At 44.9% G+C, this 27,248-nt stretch overlaps 1 protein-coding gene across 9 annotated transcripts in view; it reads left to right on the top strand.

The window, feature by feature from the left end:
- The window catches only part of LOC119123986 (cytosolic carboxypeptidase 4), a 96,776-nt gene that overhangs the window by 4,608 nt on the left and 64,920 nt on the right, over positions 1-27,248 (top strand). For 7 of the 9 annotated variants that reach the window (XM_037253497.1, XM_037253502.1, XM_037253504.1 and 4 more), the window contains 3 exons: positions 1,117-1,180; positions 2,474-2,620; positions 14,627-14,758. In XM_037253497.1, the coding sequence (XP_037109392.1) occupies positions 1,117-1,180; positions 2,474-2,620; positions 14,627-14,758 (343 nt within the window). Of the gene's footprint in view, positions 1-1,116; positions 1,181-2,473; positions 2,621-14,626; positions 14,759-27,248 lie in introns of those variants that run through there. The other 2 variants (XM_037253505.1, XM_037253507.1) reach the window with 1 other exon arrangement.

Here is a 27,248-nt window from a genome sequence, read left to right as displayed (position 1 = left end):
TTTGTCCGATCGCGCAACTGCAGCGCACCGCCGAACGCGCAACTGCACCGCGATGGTCGCATTATTGTGACAGAGCCGTCGCTGAAATTTAGAAAATAATTAAAACATTTAAGTGGGCCTCAGTGCGCAGGGAGCTTAATTTGGTCCGATCGCGCAACCGCAGCGCGCCCGGGCGCTCACTGTCGCATTTGGTCCGATCGCGCAACCGCAGCGCGCCCGGGCGCTCACTGTCGCATTGCTCTAAGAGCGTCTTTGTGTTTTAGGATGGCTTTACTGCTCCCACTTGCTTTCTTTGGAGGCATGATTAGGGGTTAATACAATCCTCAAAGTAACGAAAATACAATAACAACGGAGTCAGTCGGCATCCGGGCCGCGCGGTCGGGTTTTCTCGGGTCCTCCCGGCTCATCTCGCGAGGTTCGACCTCCGAATTTTGTTCCGAAGCAAAAAAATCTCCAATTTTTTGTTCGAATTCCGGTTTGTTCGAGAACCGGGACGTTCGAAACCCGAGGTTTGACTGTACTATGTAAATAGGTTAAAACAAACCTGAAGTGTTTCTACTTCATCAGACCTTGTCAGTTAATGCCACATTCATATACACCCGTGCAATGATGCTTTCATATTTGCCTGACTGCATCACATCATGTCACAACGTCACAATAAAACGTTTCATTTCACCTTATACGGAGACAATCAAGGCAGTGGACAAGAAAGCAATACAGTTGCATCGCTGGCAAATCATTAAAAAAAAAACTTTAATCTTTGATAACTTTATAAATGTGTGGACAATATTGAGCTCCTTGTATTTTATTTCATTTTTTTTACTTTCTAATAAGCATCCCGTAGACAACTGTTGAGGATATTTACTCGTGCTAAAACACTTAAAGTAATGCATCTGGTTTGTTCATTGTTTTTGTTATGTCCTTATCAAATACATTCTATTCACATCATGTAACTTGGTAATGCTTGATGTGCTGTTGCTTATGTTTTAATAAAAGCCTCACAGAGCCTTATCCAACGCTGCACTGTTTGACTCTGGTGCAAATGTTTGTCAACATAAGCAGTATTTTAGACATAATATTTGGTGATCAGAATGGTGCTTTTGTTTACCTCTCCAGAATGCAGAGGATGACGAGAGCACCCTAAATGTTCTCAATATCCTGGATGAACTCCTGTCTGCAGGTGAGCATTGAAATAAATAGAATGAATGAACACATTCAACCAATTGCATCACATTTCCTGCTGAACGGTAATGGTCTTTCACTTGTATAGCACCTACAAGGCACTCAAAAAGGTCCACACTGACTCCTCATTCACCTGCTGATGACACATCATCAGGAGCAACTAAGGAGTCATCTCATGCTCAGAACACTTTGACATGGTCATACAAGTTTGAACCCACAACCTCCGAGTTGAGCGACAACTACTCTACCACTGAGCCATGCCGCCCCATAGTCATGTATATGGCCATCAAACCTCTGTATATCGCTGGCGCTGGGCAGAAAACTTTGTCTAAATTTGGTCAATTTCGTATTTGTTCATGAATCTTTACTATTGGTCATTCCACACGTTGGTATGTCATCTTTTATTAAGTATTGAACAAACGTACTTGTATGTGTTAAATAGCTTGCACTCCATGCAATTATAATGGCTGAACAAGTGAGCATTCTGCCCTACGCTAGCTATAATTAATATCTAATATCTCCCCCCCCACCTCAATCAAACCCCTCACCTTTCACTAAAAACTTCAATTGCTCGTAGAATTTTAATTTCTCAAGTTAAATTATTTGGGAAATTCACTGGGTCAACTTAACTAATAAAAATTGCTAAAATTTAAAATGCAAATATAATTTTCCTGATGACAAAAATACTTGCATTGAGATTGTTAGTGAAAAAAATGGACCACCCCGGTAAGATGATGTCTTTAAAGTGATACTCACCCTCTTTACCAGACTCTTGCTCCGCAGTTCCCTAATACTTGGGAGTGGCGCTCAAATGGGCCATTGCTTGTATGACCACATGCTTGCAAGTTGGGAAAGGTTTGGGCGTGGTCTGGCTAAACTACGACCTAAATAACCCTATTTTACAACAAGCTACAAACTATGCTAAATAAAGTATCATCTTGGCTCCGACCTTTCTATGTGAAGTTTGCAAGTTCTTCCTGTGCTTGCCTGGGTTTTCTCCGGTACACTGCCTCTTGCCCAAAGACAGCTGAACAGTAGGCTCAAGCTCACCTATGGGGGAAAGCAGCATCGGAAATGGGTGGAGGGAACCCTAGAATGTGGTATTCTATATTACCTATAAATTGCTCGGAAGTATATGAAGCAACATAAGACAGGTAGAAAAAGATGACTTGTAGTGTGCAAGGTAAAAATAGGCACAAATACCAATGGCTGGTATTGCAAGTAAGGGTCATTGTTGTTTTATTCTTATATATGTAATAGTAATTTCCATAACCATCACACTTTGTTTCAGGTACTGATCATCGTATTCACTACATGATCAGTAAAGGTGGAAGTGAAGCCTTGCTCAGTGCACTGATCAAGAATGGCAGCAGGTCCAGCCCCGACTACACCATTCTGCTGCCTATACTATACCTCGTAGCCAAAGTAGGACAAAAAGGTAACAACATTCATATAAAAAATGAGTGAATCCTCCCACCACCGCCTTGATTCGCAGAGAATGTATTCAAAGCCTGACCGAATTAATGCCCCCCTAACAGTGAATAATAATTCAGACAACAAATATACATGAACCAAACACGGCTACCTTAAAAATATCTTAAAATATTACTGTACCCTTTAAAATACTGTTCTGTTATTACCTTACCAGGAAGCATTCAAAATACAGTACATATACGTACATCAATGGTGATAATAATGATGATTTTGTGGAGTGACAATTTTTTTGTGTGTGAATAATATTTTGAATGAATGTGTGAATAATTACCATTTTGACTGCGCAGCATAGCATGACTTTTTGAACATTGATAGTGTCAAAGTTCCTTGGGGGCCTGTGCTAGCGGGAAACTTAAATCATTAGGCTCACGTACCAGTATGCACCAAATAACTAGGCTTTGATGTTTACTTTCCCAGTAGATGGTGGAACGCCCGCCCGCGCATTTACTCTCGGAAGCCGTGTCAGAAAGCTTGGTACACACTCACAAGTGCGTGTACGTACTCGATAGTACGGACCCGGCGACTCTGCGCTCTATTTCTATCAATGCCGAATTTTGAGTGTGGGCTGTGACGTCAGCATCCTCGTAATTTGCGCGCTGAGCTTTCAGATACAGTTTTACGCTAAAGCCACCCACAAACTGTCGCCTGGAATCCTTGCATTAAAATGAGTGGCCCAAGGAAAAGAAAGGTGGACACTGAGTGCCGAGTGTTTAAAAAAAGAGTGGGCAATTTGGCTTGACCTACGTGTGTGAGCAAGACGTTCAGCCACATCAACGTCAACAAAACCCCGTCACAGATTTAGGTTAACGGACCAACACCTTGGCTCTATCCTAAGAATTACCACAACAAATTTTACTCCAGACTATGATGCACTCGCATAAAAAGGGAGACCAACAACACTGTTCCCACTGAAAATGAAGGGAAGTTTCTCAAGTTTGTTGTAAAAAAAAAAAAAAAGCATTTTGAAAATAATTTGTACAAATAGCAGGGATTGAAGCTAGCGACCATTCTCATTTTCAAACAATGCAGGCAGTGACGTAGCCAGGAATTTTTCCAGTAGGGGCGCGCGCCCACAGGAAAAAAAATCGAACATCACCCACGCCGTTCGCTGATCGCTAAAACAACATCCGAGTCCGGGAGGCAAACGGTGAATGGATAACATCGCGCACATAGAATAGCGCAAGCACATTCGCGCAAGACCGAAAGAAAAAAAACGGCATGAAAATGAAGAATCGAAAAAGCTCGATTTTTTTCAACCGGGGCGCAGGGAGTCCTAACCGGGGCGCCGCCCCGGCTCGCCCCGGCTTGGCTACGCCACTGAATGCAGGATGCTCAAGGACATGATGCACCACCTGTTTGCGACTAATCTTAACTTTTAAAGTTCTAAAGGCCGACTTTAAGGAAGTGTTTCCCGTTTCATCACCTCTGTCACCAGGTGTTTGTGCGTTAAAGCTCTGCTCTGATTTTCAGATATCCATCACCGTGTTGCCGTTTTGGTTTCTTTATTACTTTATTTGGATGTGTTCTTTCACAGATTCTTCAAGATTATGTATTTGGTCAGAATGTTTGCCGTTTTATGTGATTTCGCCTCATAAGATAAACATCTTTCATAAATCTGACCTGCACGCGCTGAAGTGATGGAAACTGTCATTCATAATAACAGTGTCGTATTTAATGAGAATCACTGATAGTAGTTTTTTGGTGAACTATTTTTTTTAATGCTGTTAATAAATGCATTTGTTTTAAGAAAGCGTTTTTTGAATATTAATACTTTACTACCTACTAAAGGCCCAAACCTTTTATGCAATAACCTTTACATGTCGTTTATGTTACTTCACACAAACACTACATCCATCTTCTCCTGTTTCGGCCCCCCAGTCAAAATTTAGAACCCAATTTGGCCCACAAGCCAAAAAGTTTGCCCACCCCTGGTCTAAAAAATGAGCACAAAAATAGTGCAAACATAAAACTGTTCAGAAAAGTGTATAAAAACTGGTTTCTTAACATGTATGAGAAAGACAAATAGCCAAACTGACTACACACAGGCAAAAAGGAAACAGAAAAATAAGTCTGAAAGTGTGTCTACTTGTGTTCTGTTTTATTGATTTATATGTTGAATTATTAGTTTAATGGATTACCGTTTATTTCCGTGTATAATACGCCCCCATGTATAATACGCACCCTAAAAATGGCATGTTGATGCTGGAAAAAAGCCTGTACCCATGTATAATACGCACCCAATTTTTTATTTATTTATTTTTATTTTTTTTTAAGTCCCAATGATCGTCACACACGCAGGGAGGCAATGGGTCCCATTTTTATAGTCTTTGGTATGGTCTTAACTAGGCTGGATGTATTTTTTTTTGTTGGCGTTGATTTCTCCGACTGCCCTTAAAGGCACCACCGCGATCAGATGAAAAGAGAGGAAAGTGACGTGCGGACATGTGAAAAAGGCGGCTCTGTATGGGAGAGACGTTGAAGAGGAATAAAAACACCCTTGGAAACCAAAACTTGCCCCTCGTCGTGACTCGGAGCCGCAACAAATGTTTCGGATTTGTGTAGGGTACATTGTGACAGCAAACGAGCAGGTGATCGAGCAAGCGTCTGATACGAGAGCTTTGCGTTCGTATGGAGCGTGTTTGAAGTGAACAGCAGAGACGAAAGGAACAAGGCAAAGTGTTGTGAAATAAAATATTACCTGTAATACGCATTTTGTTATTTGCTGATTGTATTAAACTATCACATTCATTGTCAGTCAAGAAGAGAAGAGGACTATTATCCCTTCTTTGACGAAATGACCAGAGCACAGTACAAACACACTATTGTTCTTTCGGTATTTATTCAACCCACATTCTTTCACAACATGACAAGAAGAGAACAATACATAAATCAATACTCGTACCAGTACCATGATTTTCTTAAAAAAAAAAAAAAAATTAAAAAAATGTGTACCCATGTATAATGCGCACCCCAGATTTTAGGACAATAAATTAGTTAAATTTTGCGTATTATACACGGAAAAAAACGGTAAGTGAGAAAGAGGTAGGAATCTAAAAAGCCATGCTTCCTCCTACTCCTTTTCGAGCATTCTTTGTTGTTGTTGTTTTTCAGTTTGTTTGTTTCATGGATTTAGATATGGCACTTTAAAGTGTTATTTTTTTTTCCTATTTTCATGTTTTAAATATGTTCGAAATGAAGATCAATCAATCAATCAATCAATCAATCAATCAAAAACTGAACATTTGCTTTGGAGACATTTGTCAGGTCTAAGTACCATCAGGCATTAATTCACATACTGAAACAAAGAGAAGACAACCAGTATTCGTTTTACTCGCGAGGAGAACTAACAGAGAGGGTTTCGGTTACATTCTCCATCAGTTCTGAGCTCTTACTTTGCTGTCTCCTTTTTTAATTTTTTTAGGTTGCCCTGGTTACAAAGGCGTTGCTACATGATAGGGAGTTAGTGGCTGTAGCAACGCTTCCTAGCTAGCGAATGTAGTGTGGTGCGAGCCGACAGGGCCTTGGCCGTTCCGTGACCCCAGCAGTTAGGTTGCAGAGTCTGTCCTGTTCCTCCTCAGTCGGTTGGCAGCCGGTTGGCAGCCGGTTGGCAGCCGGTTGGCAGCCGGTTGGTAGCCGGTTGGCAGCCGGTTGGTAGCCGGTTGGCCTTGGCTGTGATTAGATATCTCGAAGTGTGTTGAGTGCCATTTTCCTGTGGAACAATGCAACGAGACTTTCTTGCTAAGTTTCACACAATAATAATATTGAATAAATATGGGATATAACTTACTATATGCAACTACTTCAACAGATATGTCTTTTCTATGACACTTAAAGACAAACAGTCTCGATCAACAACAATCTATGGATAAAAGCTACAGAGTTGACTTAGAGAAAGAAGTTCTTTTGAACGAAACAGAGAACTGTCATAGAAGGAATGGAGCAGGGCGACCAAATGCAGCTCGGACCAGTGTTTATTGAAGAACTCAAAAGACAAACTATAGATGCTCGACTAGGGACGTGAATAACTGAACAGAAAAAACTAGAACAGAACAGACTGGAGACTAGAAACAAGAAGGCATGAAACAAGAGACGAGAACAATCCGACAGGGGTGTGACACGCAGACAGGACTTATATACGCGACAGGTAACGAGAGGCAGGTGACTGTGATTCGTACATAGATTGATAGTAAACACAGGAAGGGAGGGGCGAGCACACAGACACTGACAGAACTAATGACAACCTACACATAATGGACTGACCGGGGGCGAGTCGTGACAAGAACTAGTGAGGGCCTCTTACAGGGATGGCCAGGAAGTCTCAATAAAAAACACGTTTTATCAGTCATTTAATTTATTTTAAATAAAATATTAACCTCTTTTCCATCCATCCATCCATTTTCTGTACCGCTCTGTCCCCACGGGGGTCGCGGGCGTGCTGGAGCCTATCCCAGCCGTCATTGGGCAGTAGGCGGGGGACACCCTGAACTGGTTGCCAGCCGATCACAGGGCACACAGAGACGAACAACCATCCGCACTCGCACTCACACCTAGGGGCAATTTGGAGTGCTCAATTGGCCTACCAAGCATGTTTTTGGGATGTGGGAGGAAACCGGAGTGCCTGGAGAAAACCCACGCGGACACAGAGAGAACATACAAACCAGAGATGGGACCAAATCACACATGTGCAAGTCTCAAGTGAGTCTCAAGTCTTAACCTTCAAGTCTCAAGTAAGTCCCAAGTCATTTTTTTCTTGGGCAAGTCAAGTCAAGTCCTTAAATAGGTCAAGTCAAGTCCAAGTCAAGTCCTTAAATAGGTCAAGTCAAGTCCAAGACAAGTCACATTATTGCAATTTTACCCGCAGAATCTGATTTTAGTAACGTGAAAAGACAAGATATAAGTAACTTTAAGTAACCATCATTGTCCAATGTGTCTAACCTGTTTAAAAAATATGACAATAATTTGGATTTGCACTGTAATTACTGATATTCAGTAAAATACACCATGGAATCCAACAAAAAAGAAATTACCTCATACAATGATTGACAGCTCAATCTAAACAAATGAACGTCTGCCGACAGTGTCTGACACATTTGAGTTGCAAATATGAAAAAATAATCTGAAAAAAATCTGAAAGAATAAACACATTAAAGAGCATTAGAAACATTTTATGTTTCATCTGTAACATCTGGAGACACCAGAGCTCTATAAACTTCAAACGGACAAAGTCGTCTGGCTGTCTGAAATGTTTCTGTTGCATATCTTGCACTGTGCTGTCCGTCTTTTGCCGTCACAAAGGTAATTACGATAGCCGAAGGTACCGCTCCCGCTGACATGTTTGTGCATGTCTGATATAAAGGGGCGTGATTCTCCAATAAACACGTTAGGTAGGTAGAGAGGGCACGACTGATTGATAGACAGGGTAGCGATCCAGTCATGACAACGCCATTCTCAGCCTGCGCTCCTACTGTGTTATCGATATTACTTTTTTAAATGTATTATTAATTTTATATTCAAACTGAAAACATAAACTAAATAACACGGAAGTCATTCAAGTCATTGTGTCACAAGTCAAGTCAAGTCACGAGTCTTTAACTTCCAAGTCCAAGTCGAGTCTCAAGTTTTTTTATTTTTGTCAAGTCAAGTCACAAGTCATCAAAACAGCGACTCGAGTCGACTCGAGTCCAAGTCACAGTGACTCGAGTCCCCATCTCTGATACAAACTCCACACAGGGAGGGCCTAAGGTGGAATCGCGCCCTAACGTCTTTTCATCATAGTAATTTAATTTATTTTAAATAAAATGTTATTAAAAATATTAACCCCCGTGAGTCATCACCTTATCGTGGTGGAGGGGTTTGCGTGTCATAATGATCCTTGGAGCCAAGTTGTCTGGGGCTTTAAAAGGGTCCTAGGTGATGGGCCAGACAAAGCACGGCTCACAAAACCCCTTATGATGAGTAATACAAATGGACTCGGTTTCCCCTTGCCTAGACGCGGGTCACCAGGGCCCCCCTCTGGAGCCAGGCCTGGAGTTGGGGCTCGAAGGCAAGAGTCTGGTGGCCAGGCCTTCACCCATGGGGCCCGGCCAGGCACAGCCCTAAAATGCAACGTGGGTCCCCCTTCCCATGGGCCCACCACCTGTGGGAGGGGCCAAAGGGGTCGGGTGCAAAGAGAGCTGGGCGGCGTCCAAAGGCGGAGACCTTGGCGGTCCGATCCCCGGGTACAAAAGCTGGCTCTTGGGAATGTCACCTCCCTGGCAGGAAAGGAGCCCAAGCTGGCGTGCGAGGCATAAAAGTTCCGACTAGACATAGTCGGACTTGCCTCCACATAGCTTGGGTTCTGGAACAAGTCCTCTTGGAGGGTCTGGACTCTCTTCCACTCTGGAGTTGCCCACGGTGAGAGGCGTCGAGCAGGTGTGGCTATACTTATTGCCCCCCAGCTGGGCGCCTTCATATTAAAGTTAAAAGTCCCAATGATCGTCGTCACACACACATCTGGGTGTGGTGAAATTTGTCCTCTGCATTTAACCCATCCACATGTGATTTTGATCCATCCCCTGGGGGAGAGGGGAGCAGTGAGTAGCAGCGGTGCCGCGCTCGGGAATCATTTGGTGATCTAACCCCCCAATTCCAACCCTTAATGCTGAGTGCCAAGCAGGGAGGCAATGGGTCCCATTTTTATAGTCTTTGGTATGACCCGGCCGGGGTTTGAACCCACAACCTTCCAGTCTCAGGGCGGACACTCTACTACTAGGCTACTGAGCTGGTCATTGGGGTTATATATATATATATATATATATATATATATATACGTATATATATATATATATATATATACGTATATATATACATATTATATTGCGGTCCACCCCAGTGAACGAGAGGGTAGCATCCCTCCGCCTTCGGGTGGGGGGACGTCCTGACTGTTATTTGTGTCTATGCAACAAACGGCAGCTCAGAGTACCCACCCTTTTTGTAGTCCTTGGAAAAGGTGCTGGAGAACGCTCCTTCTGAGGACTCCATCGTTCTGCTGGATGACTTCAATGCTCATGTGGGCAATGACAGTGAGACCTGGAAGGGAGCGATTGGGCGGAACGCTCCCACCGATCTGAACCCGAGCGGTGTTCCATTACTGGACTTCTGTGCTCGACATGGATTGTCCATAATGAACACCATGTTCAAGCATAAGGGTGTCCCTGTGTGCACTTGGCACCATCGGAGCAAGATGCCGGTCTGACCTGGCAAACCCAAACGTACTGTGAGGGTCTGCTGGGAACGTCTGTCAGAAAGAGCTTCAACTCCCACCTCCGGTAGAGCTTTTCCCATGCCCCGGAGGAGGCGGGGGACATTGAGTCCGAGTTGACCATGTTCCGTGCCTTCATTGTGGAGAGAACCGACCGGAGCTGTGGCCGTAAGGTGGTCGGTGCCTGTCATGGCAGCAACCCCCGAACCGATTCTGTTCAGAACTTTTATGGACAGAATTCCTAGGCGCAGCCAAGGCGTTGAAGGTGTCCAGTTTGGTGACCTCAACATTGCATCTCTGCTCTTTCCAGACGATGTGGTGCTGTTGACTTCTTCAAGCGGTGATCTCCAGCTCTCATTAGAGCGGTTCGCAGCCGAGTATGAAGCAGTCGGGATGAAAGTTAGCACCTCCAAATCAGAGACCATGGTCCACAGTCGGAAAAGGGTGGAATGCCCTCTCCGGATCGGGGATGACATCCTGCCCCAAGTGGAGGAGTTCAAGTATCTTGGGGTCTTGTTCACGAGCGAGGGCAGGATGGAGCGTGAGATCGACAGGTGGATCGGTGCAGCGTCTGCTGTAATGCGGACTCTGTACCGGTCCCTAGTGGTGAAGAGAGAGCTGAGCCAAAAGGCGAAGCTCTCAATTTATTGGTCGATCTACGTTCCTGCCCTCACTTATGGTCAAGAGCTATGGGTCGTGACCGAAAGGACAAGATCCCGGATACAAGCGGCCGAAATGAGTTTCCTCCGCAGGGTGTCCGGGCTCTTCCTTAGAGATAGGGTGAGAAGCTCGGTCATCCGGGAGGGACTCGGAGTCGAGCTGCTGCTCTTCTACGTTGATTCAAGATTCAAGAGTTTTTATTCGCCATGTTTGAGCGTGCCAAACAAGGAATTTGACTTCGGTAAAACACACCCTCTGTTCAACATATAGGTGACTAACAACACTCAGGACATGTGAATAATGGCAAAAACAGTGTAGACAAATTCAAAAAGGTGTGAAGAGCAGGATGTTATTGCACAGTAATGCCTCTGAGACTCTATGAGTGGTGTGAGTTCATCAGAGCAACAGCCTGGGGGAAGAAGCTGTCTCGGTGTCTGCTGGTTTTGGCGTACCGAGCTCTATAACGCCATCCGGAGGGGAGTAGTTCAAACAGACTGCAACCTGGGTGAGAAGGGTCTGTAGAGATGTTCCTTGCACGTTTCCTGGTCCTGGACAGGTACAAGTCTTGGATAGATGGGAGGTTGATTCCAATGATCTTTTCTGCAGTCCTGATTGTCCGTTGCAGTCTGTGCTTGTCCTGTTTGGAGGCTGATCCAAACCAGACAGTGATGGAGGTGCAGAGGACAGACTGGATGATGGCAGTGTAGAAGGTCTTCAGAAGCTCTCGCGGCAGGTTGAACTTCTTGAGCTGTCTCAGGAAGTACAGCCTCTGCTGGGCCTTCTTCCGGACAGAGTCTATGTGGCCGGTCCATTTCAGGTCCCGAGAGATTGTGGTTCCCAGGAACTTGAAGGTGTCTGTGGAGAGAATAGTATTACTGCGGATAGTGAGGGGTAAAAGTGGTGAAGGGTCTCGCCTGAAATCCACTGTCATCTCCACGGTCTTGAGCGGGTTCAGCTCCAGATGGTTTTGGTTGCACCAGTGGACCAGCCGCTCCACCTCCTGTCTGTATGCAGTCTCATCACCGTCCTGGATCAGTCCGATGAGAGTGGTGTCGTCTGCATACTTCAGGAGCTTCACAGGAGAGTCATCTGAGGAGAAATCATTGGTGTAGAGCGAGAAGAGCAGTGGGGAGAGGACGCACCCCTGAGGGGCTCCAGTATTGGTGGTCCGGGTGTCAGATGTGATGCCCCCCAGCCTCACACGCTGTCTCCTGTTGGTCAGGAAGCTGGTGATCCACTGACAGGTGGGGGCAGGCACCGCAAGCTGGATGAGCTTCTGTTGGAGGATGTCAGGAGCGATGGTGTTGAACGCCGAGCTGAGGTCCACGAACAGGATCCTGGCGTACGTTCCTGGGGTGTCCAGGTGGTGCAGGATGTAGTGCAGTCCCATGTTGACCGCATCATCCACTGACCTGTTTGCCCGGTAGGCAAACTGGAGGGGGTCAAGCAGGGGGCCCGTGACCTCCTTCAGGTGGTTCAGCACTAACCTCTCGAAAGATTTCATGACCACAGATGTCAGTGCGACGGGTCTATAGTCATTCAAACCTGTGATGGCGGGCTTCTTGGCCACTGGAACGATGGTGGAGCTCTTGAAGCACGAGGGCACCTCACACAGCTCCAGAGAACGGTTGAAGATCCGTGCAAAGGTGGGCGCCAGCTGTTCAGCGCAGACTTTCAAGCAGGAAGGTGACACGCCGTCTGGGCCCGGTGCCTTCCTGGTCTTTTGTCTCCGGAACATCCGGCGCACTTCCTCCTCGCGGACCTGGAGTGCGGGCGCGGCCTCTGCAAGAGAGAGAGTGGGTGACAACGATGATAGAGGTGTGGACAGAGCAGTTGTGGGGAGAGGTGAGTATGTAGATTGTGCTGCAGGAAGTCCCGTTGTGTGGGAGGACCGATCAAACCTGCAGTAGAACTTATTTAGCTGGTTAGCAAGCCTTGGGCTCTCCACAGGACGGGGGGTTCGTTTCTTGTAGCCCGTGATGCTCTGCAGACCTTTCCACACTGTTGAGGGATCAGGATTGGCAGAGAGGTGTCTCTTCAGGTTCTCCCCGTAACACCTCCTGGCTTTCCTGACCTCTCGGTTCAGTGTGTTTCTGGTCTGCCTGCCGTTGAGAGGAGCCAGATGAGGTGGCTCGGGCATCTCATCAGGATGCCTTCTGGATGCCTCCCCAAGGAGGTGTTCCGGACATGTCCCACTGGCAGGAGACCCGGGGGACGACCCAGGACACGCTGGAGAGACTATGTTTCTCGGCTGGCCTGGGAAACGCCTTGGGATCCCCCAGGATGAGCTGGACGAAGTGGCTGGGGAGAAGGAAGTCTGGGCTTCCCTCCTAAAGCTGCTGCCCCTGCGACCCGACCCCGGATATGCGGAAGAAAATCTGAGTCCATATATGTTTTTCTTCATAAGAGGCTTTTTGAGCCCTGCTTTGTCTGGCCCCTCACCTAGGACCCTTTTGCCATGGGTGACCCTACCAGGGGCATGAAGCCCCAGACAACATGGCTCCTAGGATCATTGGGACACGCAAACCCCTCCACCACAGTAAGGTGACGACTCACTCATACTGCCGATATTCAAATTTCATAAAGGTTATTGACTGCATGCAAACATAGTCGTTTGTAGCTCAATGATGGTGTATGGCACTTGTAGGGGTCAAGCAGAAACTTTACCCCAAAATAATTTCTACCATATTTTTTAACTACATTTGGGTAGCAGTCAAAGTAAATTTCCCCAAAAAAACAATAATTAAAAAGGTAAATTATACTTGCCACTAAATGGGAGTAATTTACCAGCTCAGTGGTGGTACCAGATCACCAACTGATTCCCGAGCGCGGCACCGCAGCTGCTCACTGCTCCCCTCTCCCCCAGGGGATGGATTAAAATCACACGGGGATGGGTTAAATGCAGAGGACAAATTTCACCACACCCAGGTGTGTGTGTGACGATCATTGGGACTTTAATCTTTTTAATCTTTAATTTACAGTCGGGGGCTTGTTTGATATTCCAAACTAGAAACTCTAACACGTTGGGTGAGCACTTGCAATGAAGATTGGACAAACACCATTGATCCCCAAACACGGGCCGTGGGCCACCTTGGACTGGGCATGGCGGGCCACTCATATGAAAGAGAAAAACTGAAAGAAAAGAAAAGAACAACAGCACTTCCGGCTTATTTACTAGGCGAGGGTGAAAGATATTTTAGTTTGAAAAGTGAGGATATTCTCTGTTACAGTTTTTGAAAACTGACGCTTGACTCATGTCAAGTGTTTTTGGTCGTGTGACTTATTTATTAGGCTTACACCACAGGTGTCAAACTCAAGGCCCGGGGGCCAGATACGGCCCGCCACATCATTATATGTGGCCCGCGAAGACAAATTGTGCATCAAATTCGTGTCATTACTTTTTTTTTTTCAAATATTTGACCAGTTTTTACTCGTCTGATTTAAAAACGAGTTATTTGTCAGTGTGTTTTGTAGCTTTTACTGTATATAATATGAGGTGCTCATACATTTATTTGGGTTGACAGTCATAATGGCCCTCCGAAAGAAGCTATGACTACAATGCGGCCCGCGAAAAAAATGAGTTTGACACCCCTGGCTTACACTATATTAGGCGAGGATGAAAGATATTTTATTTTGAAAAGTGAGCAGATTCTCTGTTACTTTTGTCTATTACTGACGTGTGACACTAATATTTAATTTACAAGCTAGCAAAATTAGTAAACAGATGTATTTGGAAAGTTCTTTGCAATGAAAAAATAAGACCCAGTTAGAATTCAAGACAAAAGCCTATGCCAAAGAAAAAAAAGAAAGGTGCATTTCACAGACAATTCCAGACCACTCACTTGAAATATGGATTCACGACGACAGGTGAATATCACGCGCGAATCCCAATTTGCGCAAACGGCTCTCCAATGAGTCCTTCAAAACTGGGCTACAATAAACAAAAAAATCTCCAAATGTATTCGCATTTGTGATGTAAAGGTTCAGCAGTTTTTGCAACACAAAAACTGCCTACTTTTATATCCATTACATCATATGTGTATTTTTCAGACTGTCATATAGGTAAAAAAGCTGAGGAGGCTGGAGCTGTTCTACTGACTTTAAACCTACTCAAAAACAACATTCAACATGCCGGGAGGGCTGAAGCATACCTCAACGTCATCCAAGTTTTTGCTGGATCAGGTAAAACTTAGGTTCTTCCAAAGTATTATAAACCATGTTTTCTTTGAAATAAGCTTAAATAAAAATTTTAACATTGATATTTTTAATTCACTGAAACAGTACACAATGGAACTGCTGAGGTAACATTTCAAAAGTTTTGGATTTTCTTAATAGACTCATTGTACATATCAGCGGGACATCTGGCAAAACGTGACAACCATGTAGTCATAGTATGCGCCTTAAAGGTACAGATTCGCTTTTATTCTGAGGATGGCATGGGTGGCTATGAGCGTTATGTTCCAATGTGGTATGTTCCAATGTGTTAAGTTATCTACATTCAACAATTTCAACAGTGGAGAGTGTGTATACATAAAACATAAAATGTTAACTGTCACAACACTCAACAAAGTCTGCAGTCCTCACTTCACACTGAGACAAATTATTCATGCATAAACACTCAAGGAACAAGAGACCACAGAAAGGTTTTGTCCCGGCATTGTTCTAGTGCAAACATATTGCAAAGAGGGCCATAATTGGTGAGGCGAAAACGTGTGGGAGCCTACATTCAGCTTCCAGTAGCTTTGATTTTTCACAATCTTTGTTCTAGCCACCTTGTCAAAGTTTGCATATTTCATCTGGTAGTGCCTATTGATATTAAATTGATATTAAATCTCTTAGCACACTTCTTTTGGTCATTTAGATTGACCTGTAAATCAAGATATTCGCCTTCTGGCTCAGCTCCTTCTTCATCACCTCGGACCGATACAGGGTTCGCATTACTGCAGATCTGCTGCGCCATCTTCCACTCACAAAATAACCTCAAGATATTTGAACTCCTCCATATGGGACAGGATCTCATCCCTGACCCGCAGAGGGCATTCCACCCATTTCCGACTGAGCAGCGTGGTTTCAGATTTGGAGGTGCTTATTTTCATCCCAACTGCTTAACACTCTGTTGCGAACCATTCCATTGAAAATTGAAGATTGCGGCTTGAAGAAGTCAATGGTACCATATCATCTGTTAAAATCTGATGTGTAATACTGATACCACAACCCAGACACCCTCAACGCCTCATCTTCACCTAGAAATTCGGTCCAGAAATGTTGTGAACATAATTTGTGACAAAGAACAGCCAACCCTCACTGGAAACAAATCTGACTTACTGCCACCAATGCGGATCAAACTATGCCACAGGTGGTACAGGAATGGAACAGACCGTATTAGGGCATCCGATTAGGAACCCCTGGCAAGATCCGTCAGGGTACACGGACGAATGCCTTCTCCAAGTCCAACACATGTTGACTGGTTGGGCAAACGGCCATACACCCTTGAGGGCCCTGTCGAGGGTGTAGAGCTGGTCCATTGTTCTATGGCCTGGACGAAAACCATCCTGCTTCTCCTGAATCTGAGACCCTCCTCCTCAGCACCCTTGAATAGACCTTACCCTCCTCCCCCACTGTCTGTTGTCTTCCGGGTTAGAGCAACGCTGGCGTCAGATCTGTTGACTGCCGCTTCTGTCCCGGACCGTGTCCGTTACTTGTTTTTCGTTTTCCCGTTTTCAGTGCACCCGTCTCTTCTTTTATTTTTCTCGTGTTGTCTTCCGTCCACCTTGCATTCCCGCAGCTCCTCTCTCACCTATCTGTTTACTCTCCCTCGGACTACCAGCTACGTTAGCCAGCTAGCCAACAGCCAACTGGCCAAAACCACCACCGGACCCTCCTGCCTCCCGACTCTGAGCCTGTGGCCGCCTGCTGTGGACTCGACGGCAGCTCTGGCCCGGCTCTCTGGCCTTCCATCCGGCGTTCTCGGGCGACGGGCTCCACTCCCTGCGGGCTCGCCAACCGTGGCTCTGCTGTGTGCCGCCGTGGTGCGTTGGGGCCTGCCGTTCGAGCGGGTGCAGTCGAGGTCGACCGGCATCACCACCTGGTCCACTGCTGCTTCCACACGAGGCTGGGATCCTTTGCCGTCGCCGCTACATCTGGACCGGCACTTCCCCGATGGCTCACCCATCTCCTCTTTTTGGACTACCAACCCCCCGTCACCCCCACCTCCCGTACTGCCAACCTCAACAACCTCCGCTCCCGCCCCTCCTTCTCCTCCATCCATCTCCTTCGCACTGCTGACCGATGACCTGTTATTAACTATATCCTATTGTCACCCCCCCCCCATACGTCCCTACCCTTTTTGTTCCTGTAAAGCGTCTTGCTTTACTGGGCGGAGGGATATGTGACATGGTCACTGGGAAGAAGAGTGGTGTGTTGATCACATGTCCATCCAAATAGTGCCGTATAATTCACAATAAGAAGAGACAGAACAAGATCAAGATGGACATTACTGAAGAAAGGAAGCTTTTATACACAAACCCTCATTATGGGGGGCAAAAAAAATACATATGATTCCACTTTTAAGTTAAAGGCAGTCGATTTGGCTCTTATTGTAGGGACTAGAGCAGGGGTGGGCAAACTTTTTGACTCGCGGGCCGAACTGGGTTCTAAATTTGTACCGGAGGGCCGAACCAGGAGCAGATGGATGTAGTGTTTGTGTGAAGTAATATAAGCGACCTGTAAAGGTCATTGCATAAAAGATTTTGGCCTTTAGTAGGTAGTAAAGCATGGATATTCCAAACAAGTTTTTTGAAAACAAATGCATTTATTAACAGCATTAAAAAAAATAAAAATAATTCACTAAAAAACTGCTATCAGTGATTCTCATAAAATACGACACTGTTATTATGAATAACAGTCTCCATCACTTCAGTGCCTGCAGGTCAGATTAATGAAAGATGTTTATCTTATGAGATCACATCAAACAGCAAACATTCTGACCAAATATATCATCTTGAAGAATCGGTGAAAGCATACATCCAAATAAAGTAATCAAAACGGCAACACGGTGAGGGGTATCTGAACATCAGAGCAGAGTTTTAACTCACAAACACCTGGTAACAGAGGTGAGGAAACGGGAAACACTTCCTTAAAGTAAGCCTTAAGAACTTTACAGGTTAAGATTAGTCGCAAGCAGGTGGTGCATCAATGTCCTTGAGCATCCTGCATTGTTTGAAAATGAGAATGGTCGCTAGTTTCAATACCTGCTATGTGTACAAATCATATTCAAAATGCATTTTTTTACAACAAACTTGAGAGCCTCCCCTTCATTTTCAGTGGGAACAGTGTTGTTGGTCTCCCTTTTTTGCTAGTGCATCATAGTCTGGAGTAAAATTTGTTGTGGCAATTCTTAGGAGAGATCCGTTTACCTCGATCTGTGACGGGTTGATGTGGCTGAACGTCACGTCGCGTACGTCGAGCCAAATTGGCCACTCTTTTAACATTCGGCACTCACTTCTTTTCTTCGGGCCACTCATTTTAATGGAAGGATTCCAGGGGAAGGTTTGTGGGTGGCTTTAGCGTAAAACTGTATCTGAAAGCTCAGCGAGCGAATTACAAGAATGCTGTCGTCACAGCCCACGCTCTAAATTCGGGACTGATACAAATAGAGCGCGAGTGCGCCATGTCCGTACTACTGAGTACGTACATACACGCACTTGTGAGTGTGCACCGAGCTTTCTGACACGGCTTCCGGTAGTAAATGCGCAGGCGAGCGGTTCCCCATCTACTGGGGAAACGCAGTCATTGCAGGCAAAATGACAAAAAAAAAAGTTTAATAATACAATTAATTCAGGGTTGGCGGGCCGGATTAAACGGTCCCGTGGGCCGGATGTGGCCCGCGGGCCGTGGTTTGCCCACCCCTGGACTAGAGCCTTGTTGCGTCATCCTTTTCTTTCTTTCCCGATCACGTCTACTCTGAAGCTATGCGTGTAGCTCGCTAGTTTCGAAGACTTCGATGGTTTCAGTGCATAGGAGGGGGATGAAGACGTCTCTTATACTGGCTCTTTTTTTACTTTTACTGGTGTTACCGCCGCGTCTCAGTGACTTTTACCGGTATGTTTTTTTATCCAGCCCTATTAGTGCTGTGTTACTTCTGTGTTGCTGCGGTATTACTGTCGCCTCACAGGCAGTGTTTGGAAAGAAATGAGAAGGTATGTTATTAAAACTTTAAACAGGCTTTCTGTGTACCGTCTTTCCTTGTAAATAACTCGCGTGCACACTTCTGTGTTGCTGCGGTATTACTGCCGCGTCACAGGCAGTGTTTAGAAAGTATGTTATTAAAACTTTAAAAAGGCTTTCTGTGTACCGTCTTTCTTTATAAATAACTTGCGTGCACATGCGGCTTATTTATGAAAAAAAAAACCCAAATATTCCTCGATTTTTTGCTGGTGCATCTTATAATCAGGTGCGGCTGATAGTCCGGAAATTACGGTACATTTCTTGACTTGAAAATTTGGCCAACTGAATTTGTAATTGAATAGCCTTACTTTAGGACCTAAAGTTAGGTACACCGGGTGGATCCTATCTAACCACAGAGCTTTGTGGCTGCGAAGATTTTTAACCATCCTTGTGCTTTCAACCCCAGAGATTAGAGAGGCCACCTCAGAGTTCCCAGACCCTGCTTTCTCAAAGGACAAAGCGTGTCAGTGAAATTGAGATCTTTAGAATTCTCCCCACCGACTCACATCGTCTCAACTCAAAGTCGGCAGTGCCGAATCTGCACAAAACACAGCCTTATGGGTGCACTGCTTGTCAATTCTGAGAATTTCCCCGTAGCTGGTCGGAAGCAATATTTGATGGCTCTTGCCATGTTCGAGTTTTTGACTCAGTGACTGTTTGAGCTGTATTTCCGCTTTAACAGCCGGTACCGATCAACTGCCTCAAATTTCCACAGGCCAAAAAGGCCCGATAGGACTCTTTCGTCTGCTTGAAGGCATCCCTTAAGCGGGTTCAGGGATTACCTGAGGGATTTACCGCCACAACAGACACCAACCACTGAGGACAAGAGCTCAGCTTGGCTGCCTCATCAATGGAGGCACAGAAGATGGTCCACTCTGTTTCAATGTACCGGCTTCCCCCGGGACATGGGTAAAGTTCTGGCGGAAGTGGAAGTTGAAACGCTTTCTGACAATTTCTAAGAATTCTGCCCGACGTTCTCTGCAAAACCTAAAAATTTGTTAGGTCAGCCTGACCATTGGAGCCAGCACATCACCAGGTGGTGGCAGTTGAGAGCTCTGCCTGACTCTTAAGTGTGCAAAGCATGCGGCCGCAAATCCTATAATGGGGGCACCGAGTTGATCACCTTACTGTGGCCTCAGGTGTCATTGCGCGAAGGTCACATACGTATGGATTGACACTTATGTTTGAACGTGGTGTTTGTTATGGACAATCCATGATGAGCACAAATGTCCAGCAGCAAAACAATCCTCGGTTTCTGATCAGGGTGACTATTTCTAACAATCACACCCATCCAGGTCTCGCTGTTCTTGCACATATCAGCATTGAAATGTCCCAGAAGAACAAGGGAGTCTCCATGGAGAGCGCTTTCCAATACGCCATTGAAGTGCTCCAAAAAGGCTGGGTCGTTCTGTTTGGCGCCAACGTCAGAATATTGTCTTCCACTATAGTTGTATTAAGTTCATTTTGTTTTCACTTTTCAATTACTTCACTGGTTCTTTTATCTCAAACAATGTATTTTAGGTTGCATTACCTGACATGTTTCGGCTTGTACTTCCGCCTTCATCAGAGTGTCACTGGTGTAGTTGTGACGCGTCTTTATCAGCTGATGGATGAAGGCGTGGCTCACCTGTCTTCCATTGTATCGAACACTGCAGTTAAATCCAATAAAACCAGGCACACATAGTCTCTGGTGTCATTTCACTGAAGACTCATAACAGCGTTAACTCTGTGCAATATTCCATCTTGAAACCTGATTGGAAAATCTCCATGAGATTATGTTCATCCAAGAACAATTTTAACTGTGGGCACCAATTTTTACAGAGTTTTAGAGAGAAAAGGGAGCTTGGAAATGGGTACAAAATTAGACAGCATACTTTTATCAAGGTCAGGTTTTCTAAGCAGGAGTTGCATGTTTAAATTGTTGGGAGACTGCTGTTTATAATGTCTGAAATTCGATTCACCAATACTTGGGAAAAGCTTTATAAATAAAAGAGAAACAGTTTTTTGGTAGCTTTATCCATCTTACCTTGTATCATTTCTAATGCCGTTGTCAGATTCAGCTAATTCTGGACTATTTGCTCATGCAGTTGAAAGTGGTAAATCTTGCCCCACCCTGGCTTGAGAACAACTGAGCCTTTCGGGGATGCTCTTTTTTTTTTTTTTTTATATGTAAAATCATGACACTCACCAGTTTCCAGCTACAACAACCTTTTCACCTGTGGAATCTTTCATTTATTTTAATAGGGTTGACAACTTATTTTGATCTTATGATTATTTTGAAATGCTGATTGGAATCATTAACTCTGTTAATCCTTGCTAAGAACTTGAGTTATTAAAACTTCTTCGTACTGTGCCAACGTCCTTGCTTGGCTTGTTGACCAAACATCCTTGACTAGTATCAGTTTACACAACCTTGAAACGAGAGAGTGTCACGGATGGAAATGGAGCCAGGGCGACCAAATGTAGCTTGGACCAGGGTTTATTGAGGGAAAAGGGAGTTGGAAGGGAGGATGAAGGGACAACGGACAAACTAACATGACTTCCTAACAAAACAACAACGGGACTGACCGACAGACAGGGCTGGCTAACAGAAACAGAACAGAAAGACAGAGTCATGAACAGAAAGACATGAAATAATCCGACAGGGAGTGACACGCAGACAGGACTTAAATACGAGACATCAACGAGAGGCAGGTGAGGGTGATTATACTGATCATGGGCGCACAGAAGGGGAGGGGCGAGCACACAGACACGCGAACAGAAACGATGACAAAATGTACACACAATGGAATAACCGGGGACGAGTCGTGACAGAGAGCTAAGACCCTCTGCACTGCCTAAACCAGTTTTCAGCGGTTAACCCGAACCTCTTCAACCTCAACCCCACCTTGTTTTCAATAAAAAGGCTCCTGCAAGAGGGGAATAGTTGGAGTAGCTTTGAGACACATACCATGTGTTTCACAAGTTGTGATGGCTCTCCCCGTTTACATACGTAAAATGGCCAAACTGTCTCTTGTGGTTCTTGGGAAAGGTAGAATGGCTTTAGTCTCAACTTTTCTGGTCTTTGTTGCTGCTACCCAAACTTTTTGGGAATGTGTTTCAGGCATCAAATTAAAAAATGAGAATATTTGCTAAGTAAATGAATAAAAAATAAATAGATATACATTAGTTTGGTTATTAAATGTCTTTTAGGTGCGGCACAATGGCGCATTTGTTCGCATGTCTGCCTCACAGTGGAGAGATTGTGGGTTCGATCCTGGGACCAGTCCTGTGTGACGTTGGCATGTTCTCCCTGTGTCTGTGTGGGTTTCCTCCAAGTAATCTGGTTTCCTCCCACATCCCAAAAACATTCATGGTAGGCCAATTGACCTCCAAATTGCCTGTAGGTGTGGTTGTCAGTGTGGATGTCTATGTGTGCCCTGCAGTTGGCTGGCAACCAGTTCAGGGTGTCCCCTGCCTACTGCCCAATTTGTCCGTGGGGACAAAGTGGTTCAGAAAATGAATGTATGGATTTGCAAATCATTGTATTCTGTTTTAATTTACATGTTACATTACACAGTGTGCCAACTTAATTGGAGTTGAAATTTATGTCACTCAAACAAACAAACAAACAAACAAACAAACAAACAAACAAACAAACAAACAAACAAACAAACAAACAAACTTTTTTCTAATGGAACTGCTAATGGAACCAACATACTTAAATAGCTGCACAAAAAACAAAAGATACAATTACGAACACTTCTTTCCACCCATTTTCAGTCTCTGAGCTCCTGAGACATCTGCTTGTATCAGTTAAGTCAGTGGTTCTCAAACTTTTTTCAGTGATGTACCCCCTTTGAAACATTTTTTCAGCCAAGTACCCCCTGACCAGCGCAACACTTTTCTAGTCGAAAAGAAAGAGGTACAGGATTGTCCCATCAGTGTTTGATTTATTAAAGTTAAACAACTTGTACCAATGTACCTGACAGACACATTTATATTTCAAACATTGCATATAGAAACAAAAACAATAAACAGTAAACAGTGACCACCAAGAAGGCATAAACCCTTTCAAAACTCAAATACTGTATGCAGAACACTGCTAATTTATATTAATCTTTCTTGTAATAATCTCTTGCAAGGAAATAAAAATATACATAGCTAAAACTGTGTTCACAAAAATAAATTACAGTTTTTTCCGTGTATAATGCGCCCCCATGTATAATACGCACTAACAATGGCATGTTGATGCTGGAAAAAAGCCTGTACCCATGTATAATACGCACCCAATTTCTTTTTTTTTGTTTTTCCTTTTTTTTTTTTTTAAGTCCCAATGTTCGTCACACACGCAGGGAGGCAATGGGTCCCATTTTTATAGTCTTTGGTATGGTCTTAACTAGGCTGGATGTATTTTTTTTTGTTGGCGTTGATTTCTCCGACTGCCCGTAAAGGCACTACCGCGATCAGATGAAAAGAGAGGAAAGTGACGTGCGGACATGTGAAAAAGGCGGCTCTGTATGGGAGAGACGTTGAAGAGGAATAAAAACACCCTTGGAAACCAAAACTTGCCCCTCGTCGTGACTCGGAGCCGCAACAAATGTTTCGGATTTGTGTAGGGTACATTGTGACAGCAAACGAGCAGGTGATCGAGCAAGCGTCTGATACGAGAGCATTGCGTTCGTATGGAGCGTGTTTGAAGTGAACAGCAGAGACGAAAGGAACAAGGCAAAGTGTTGTGAAATAAAATATTACCTGTAATACGCATTTTGTTATTTGCTGATTGTATTAAACTATCACATTCATTGTCAGTCAAGAAGAGAAGAGGACTATTATCCCTTCTTTGACGAAATGACCAGAGCACAGTACAAACACACTATTGTTCTTTCGGTATTTATTCAACCCACATTCTTTCACAACATGACAAGAAGAGAACAATACATAAATCAATACTCGTACCAGTACCATGATTTTCTTAAAAAAATAAAATAAAAATTAAAAAAAAATTGTACCCATGTATAATGCGCACCCCAGATTTTAGGACAATAAATAAGTTAAATTTTGCGTATTATACACGGAAAAAAACGGTAACTTCATTATAAATAAATAATATCTTGTTTACAAAATAAATTGATAACTTAATAATAAATAAAGATTTGCTCATAAAAAATAATGAACTTTACCTCTTTTGGAATAAAAAATAGAAAATGTTTTTCTCTTAAAATTGAATTGTTGCATTGAACATTTGATTTTGATTTGACAAGCATTGAACAAGCATTGAACAGTCTTGAAGCTTGAATGAGTCTTTTGCACTCATACGACATTTTAGTGAGAAACATGGGCTTGTACCTCACTTTGTCATCCTTGGTAGCAGGGAGCCAACTGCTGTGATCAAGTTCTTCTCCAGGCTCAGTCTGTTTCTTTGCTTTGTTTTGATCACAGTCATTGCAGAGAAGGAGGTCTCACATAAATATGTGGAGGCAAAGGGCAGCAGCTGCTCCAAAGCTTTCTGTCCCAGCTCAGGGTGCTCCTGCCTCACACACACCCAAAACTGTGTGAGAGTGGATGCGCCAAACTTCATCTGCAGGCCACGGTCAGATGCCACTGTTAGAGATGTTATGCTGGGTTGTGTGACGTCATGACGGGAGGGGCGCGAGTTGAATACAGAGACAGACTTGAACAACAGCTGTCGTGCTGGGTCTCATTCATATCAGTACATAGTATATACACACAAACATGGTGTCAGAAGCGACTGGACCCGACCACAGTTTGGCTGGACGGCGCTGTGCTTCACTGTGGGGCCAGTGAAAGAAGGTGAAGAGGGACAGTCGGACAGAAAGCAAAGATGAGCGAAACGGCAGTTAGGGACCTGCTAGGCTAGCGACACCACCCACCATGGCAACGAATATATCGCCACCGGAGGAGATGAAGATGAGCGGCAACCTCGCAAGCAATTGGGACAATTTCAGAGGGGAATTTGAAGACTATTTGCTGGCAACGGGGTTATCAGAGAAAGCGCAACCAGTGCAAGCAGCAACCCTACGGAGAGTAATGGGTAATGAATGTCGTCACATATACAAGCATAACTTGGGTCTCACGGCAGACCAAGGGAAGGATGTAAAAGTTATTCTTGATGCTTTGGAGGAGTACTTCAAACCAGCTAGAAACGTCATATTTGAGAGATTTGTTTTTGGAAACTGCAAGCAAGATGAAGGGGAGCCGATTGATGTGTTCGTAACGAAACTGAGGGAGAAAGCTGCTTCATGTGAGTATGGACAACTCAAAGAGGACTTGATCAGAGACAGACTGGTGCTGGGTGTGAGTGATGAAAGTGTGCGCCGCCGGCTGCTCAGACAAAAAGATCTCACACTAGCATCGGCCATAGATATATGCAAAACGGCAGAGATGACAGACACGAGGATACAAGCAATCACGCAGGACAGGCCTCCGGAGACAGTGCACACAGTGGATGGCCCGCGGCCACGTCCCCCGCCCAGGCAGGAGCGTCCGGACAGAATTCGAAATCAGACACCTAACACATGACAGCGCTATGTGCAGATTCTGCGGCAACACGCACAGGCGTGGGCGTGATTTTTGCCCAGCCTTTGGAAAAAACTGTAGGAGCTGTGGGACCGCAAATCATTTTGCCAAAGTTTGCATGAAGAGGGGCCAAGCCACAAGACAGCTACACGCGGCAGACGGTGAAGTACCTGAGGACATGGACAGGTCTGACATGGAAGCACACATTTACACAGCGGAGAGCATAGGGGCAGTTCAGGGGCAAGGGAAGAAATGGTTTGTTAACTTAAAAGTGAATGGTGGGTTTCAGAGGTGCCAGATAGCTTCGGGGGCCACATGTGATGTCATGAGCATAAAATACATGAGGAGACTTGACCCTGGGGCAAAGCTACTACCTAGCCAGACCAGGCTAGTATTGTATTCAGGCCAATCCATGCAATCCACGGGCATATTCCGCACAAAGTGCGTAGTGAAGGGAAGAGTACACAGGCTACGGTTCGAAATAGTGAGACGTGGACAGAGACCTCTGTTGTCAGGCGAAACGAGTGAGCGGCTAGGCTTGGTGCACTTCACCATCCCAGAAGAACTTCTTATGGTGGGACACAGCAGCTCAGGGCCATTAACCAGACAGCACCTTGTACAGACGTACGCAGATGTTTTCAACGATCCAGTTGAGTCACTCCCAGGGGATGTTCATTTTGAGCTAGATATTAATGTACCCCCAGTGCAGGCTTCCCCACGCAACCTCCCGGTGGCCTTCAGGGAGGCAGTCAAGGCCCAGTTAGATAGGTATGAGGCAGATGGCCACCTAACGTCAGTGTCTGAGCCTACTGAGTGGATTAGCAACATGGTGATTGTCAGGCAGGCAGAAAAGTTGAGAATTTGCATAGATCCCAAGTCATTAAATCAGGCTCTAAAGAGGTCCCACTACATTATGCCAACACTTGAAGATGTGTTGCACAAGCTGCCCAGGGCCCGCATCTTTACACTAGTAGATGCAAGAGATGCCTTTCTACAGTGCAGATTAGACAAAGAGAGCAGTTACACCACCACGTTCTGGACACCGTGGGGCAGGAAGCGGTGGTTAAAGCTGCCGTTTGGAGTGTCTGTGGCCCCAGAGATTTACCAGCGAAAGCAGCATGAGCTACTGGCAGGGCTAGATGGGGTGGAACCTATAGCAGATGACATATTGATTGTGGGGTGTGGGGGGACAGATGAGATAGCCACACGGGACCATGATACAAAGCTGTTAGCGGTCATGCAAAGATGCAGGGAGGTAAAGCTAAGACTGAGTTTAAAGAAACTAGTGTTCAGGGTCAGAGAGGTCAACTTTCACGGACACATCCTATCAGCGGAGGGCCTTAGAGCAGACCCGGAGAAAATCAGAGCGGTCCAGGACATGCCACACCCCGAGGACGCCAAGGCCGTGCAGCGATTCATTGGGTTTGTGACCTACCTCGCAAGGTTCATGCCACGCCTCTCTGAGGTGTGTGAGCCACTACGGAGATTGTTGGACAAGGATGTCCCATGGCATTGGCGGCCAAAACACGACGCAGCAGTCGAGGAGATTAAGCGACTCGTCACGTCGGCCCCGATCCTGCGATACTACGATGTGACCAAGCCAGTCACCATACAGAGTGACGCGAGTCAGAAGGGACTTGGCTGTTGCCTACTGCAGGAGAATCAGCCGGTAAGCTTTACTTCACGGGCACTTACTCAGACGGAGCGGAACTACCGTTTTTTTCCATGTATAATGCGCAAAATTTAACTAATTTATTGTCCTAAAATCTGGGGTGCGCATTATACATGGGTACAAAAAAAAAAAATAATAATTGTTTTTAATTATTTTTTTTTATTTTTTTTATCCGGATATGATACGGAGGCCGCCATTACAGATGCGCTTTCTTCTCTGCTGTTCACTTCAAACACACTCCATACGAACACAATG

This window comes from Syngnathus acus, chromosome 6 (genome assembly GCF_901709675.1).
Source record: "Syngnathus acus chromosome 6, fSynAcu1.2, whole genome shotgun sequence".
NCBI lineage: Eukaryota > Metazoa > Chordata > Actinopteri > Syngnathiformes > Syngnathidae > Syngnathus > Syngnathus acus.
The sequence above is the reverse complement of the archived record's forward strand: the minus strand, read 5'-3'. Positions and strand labels throughout refer to the sequence as shown.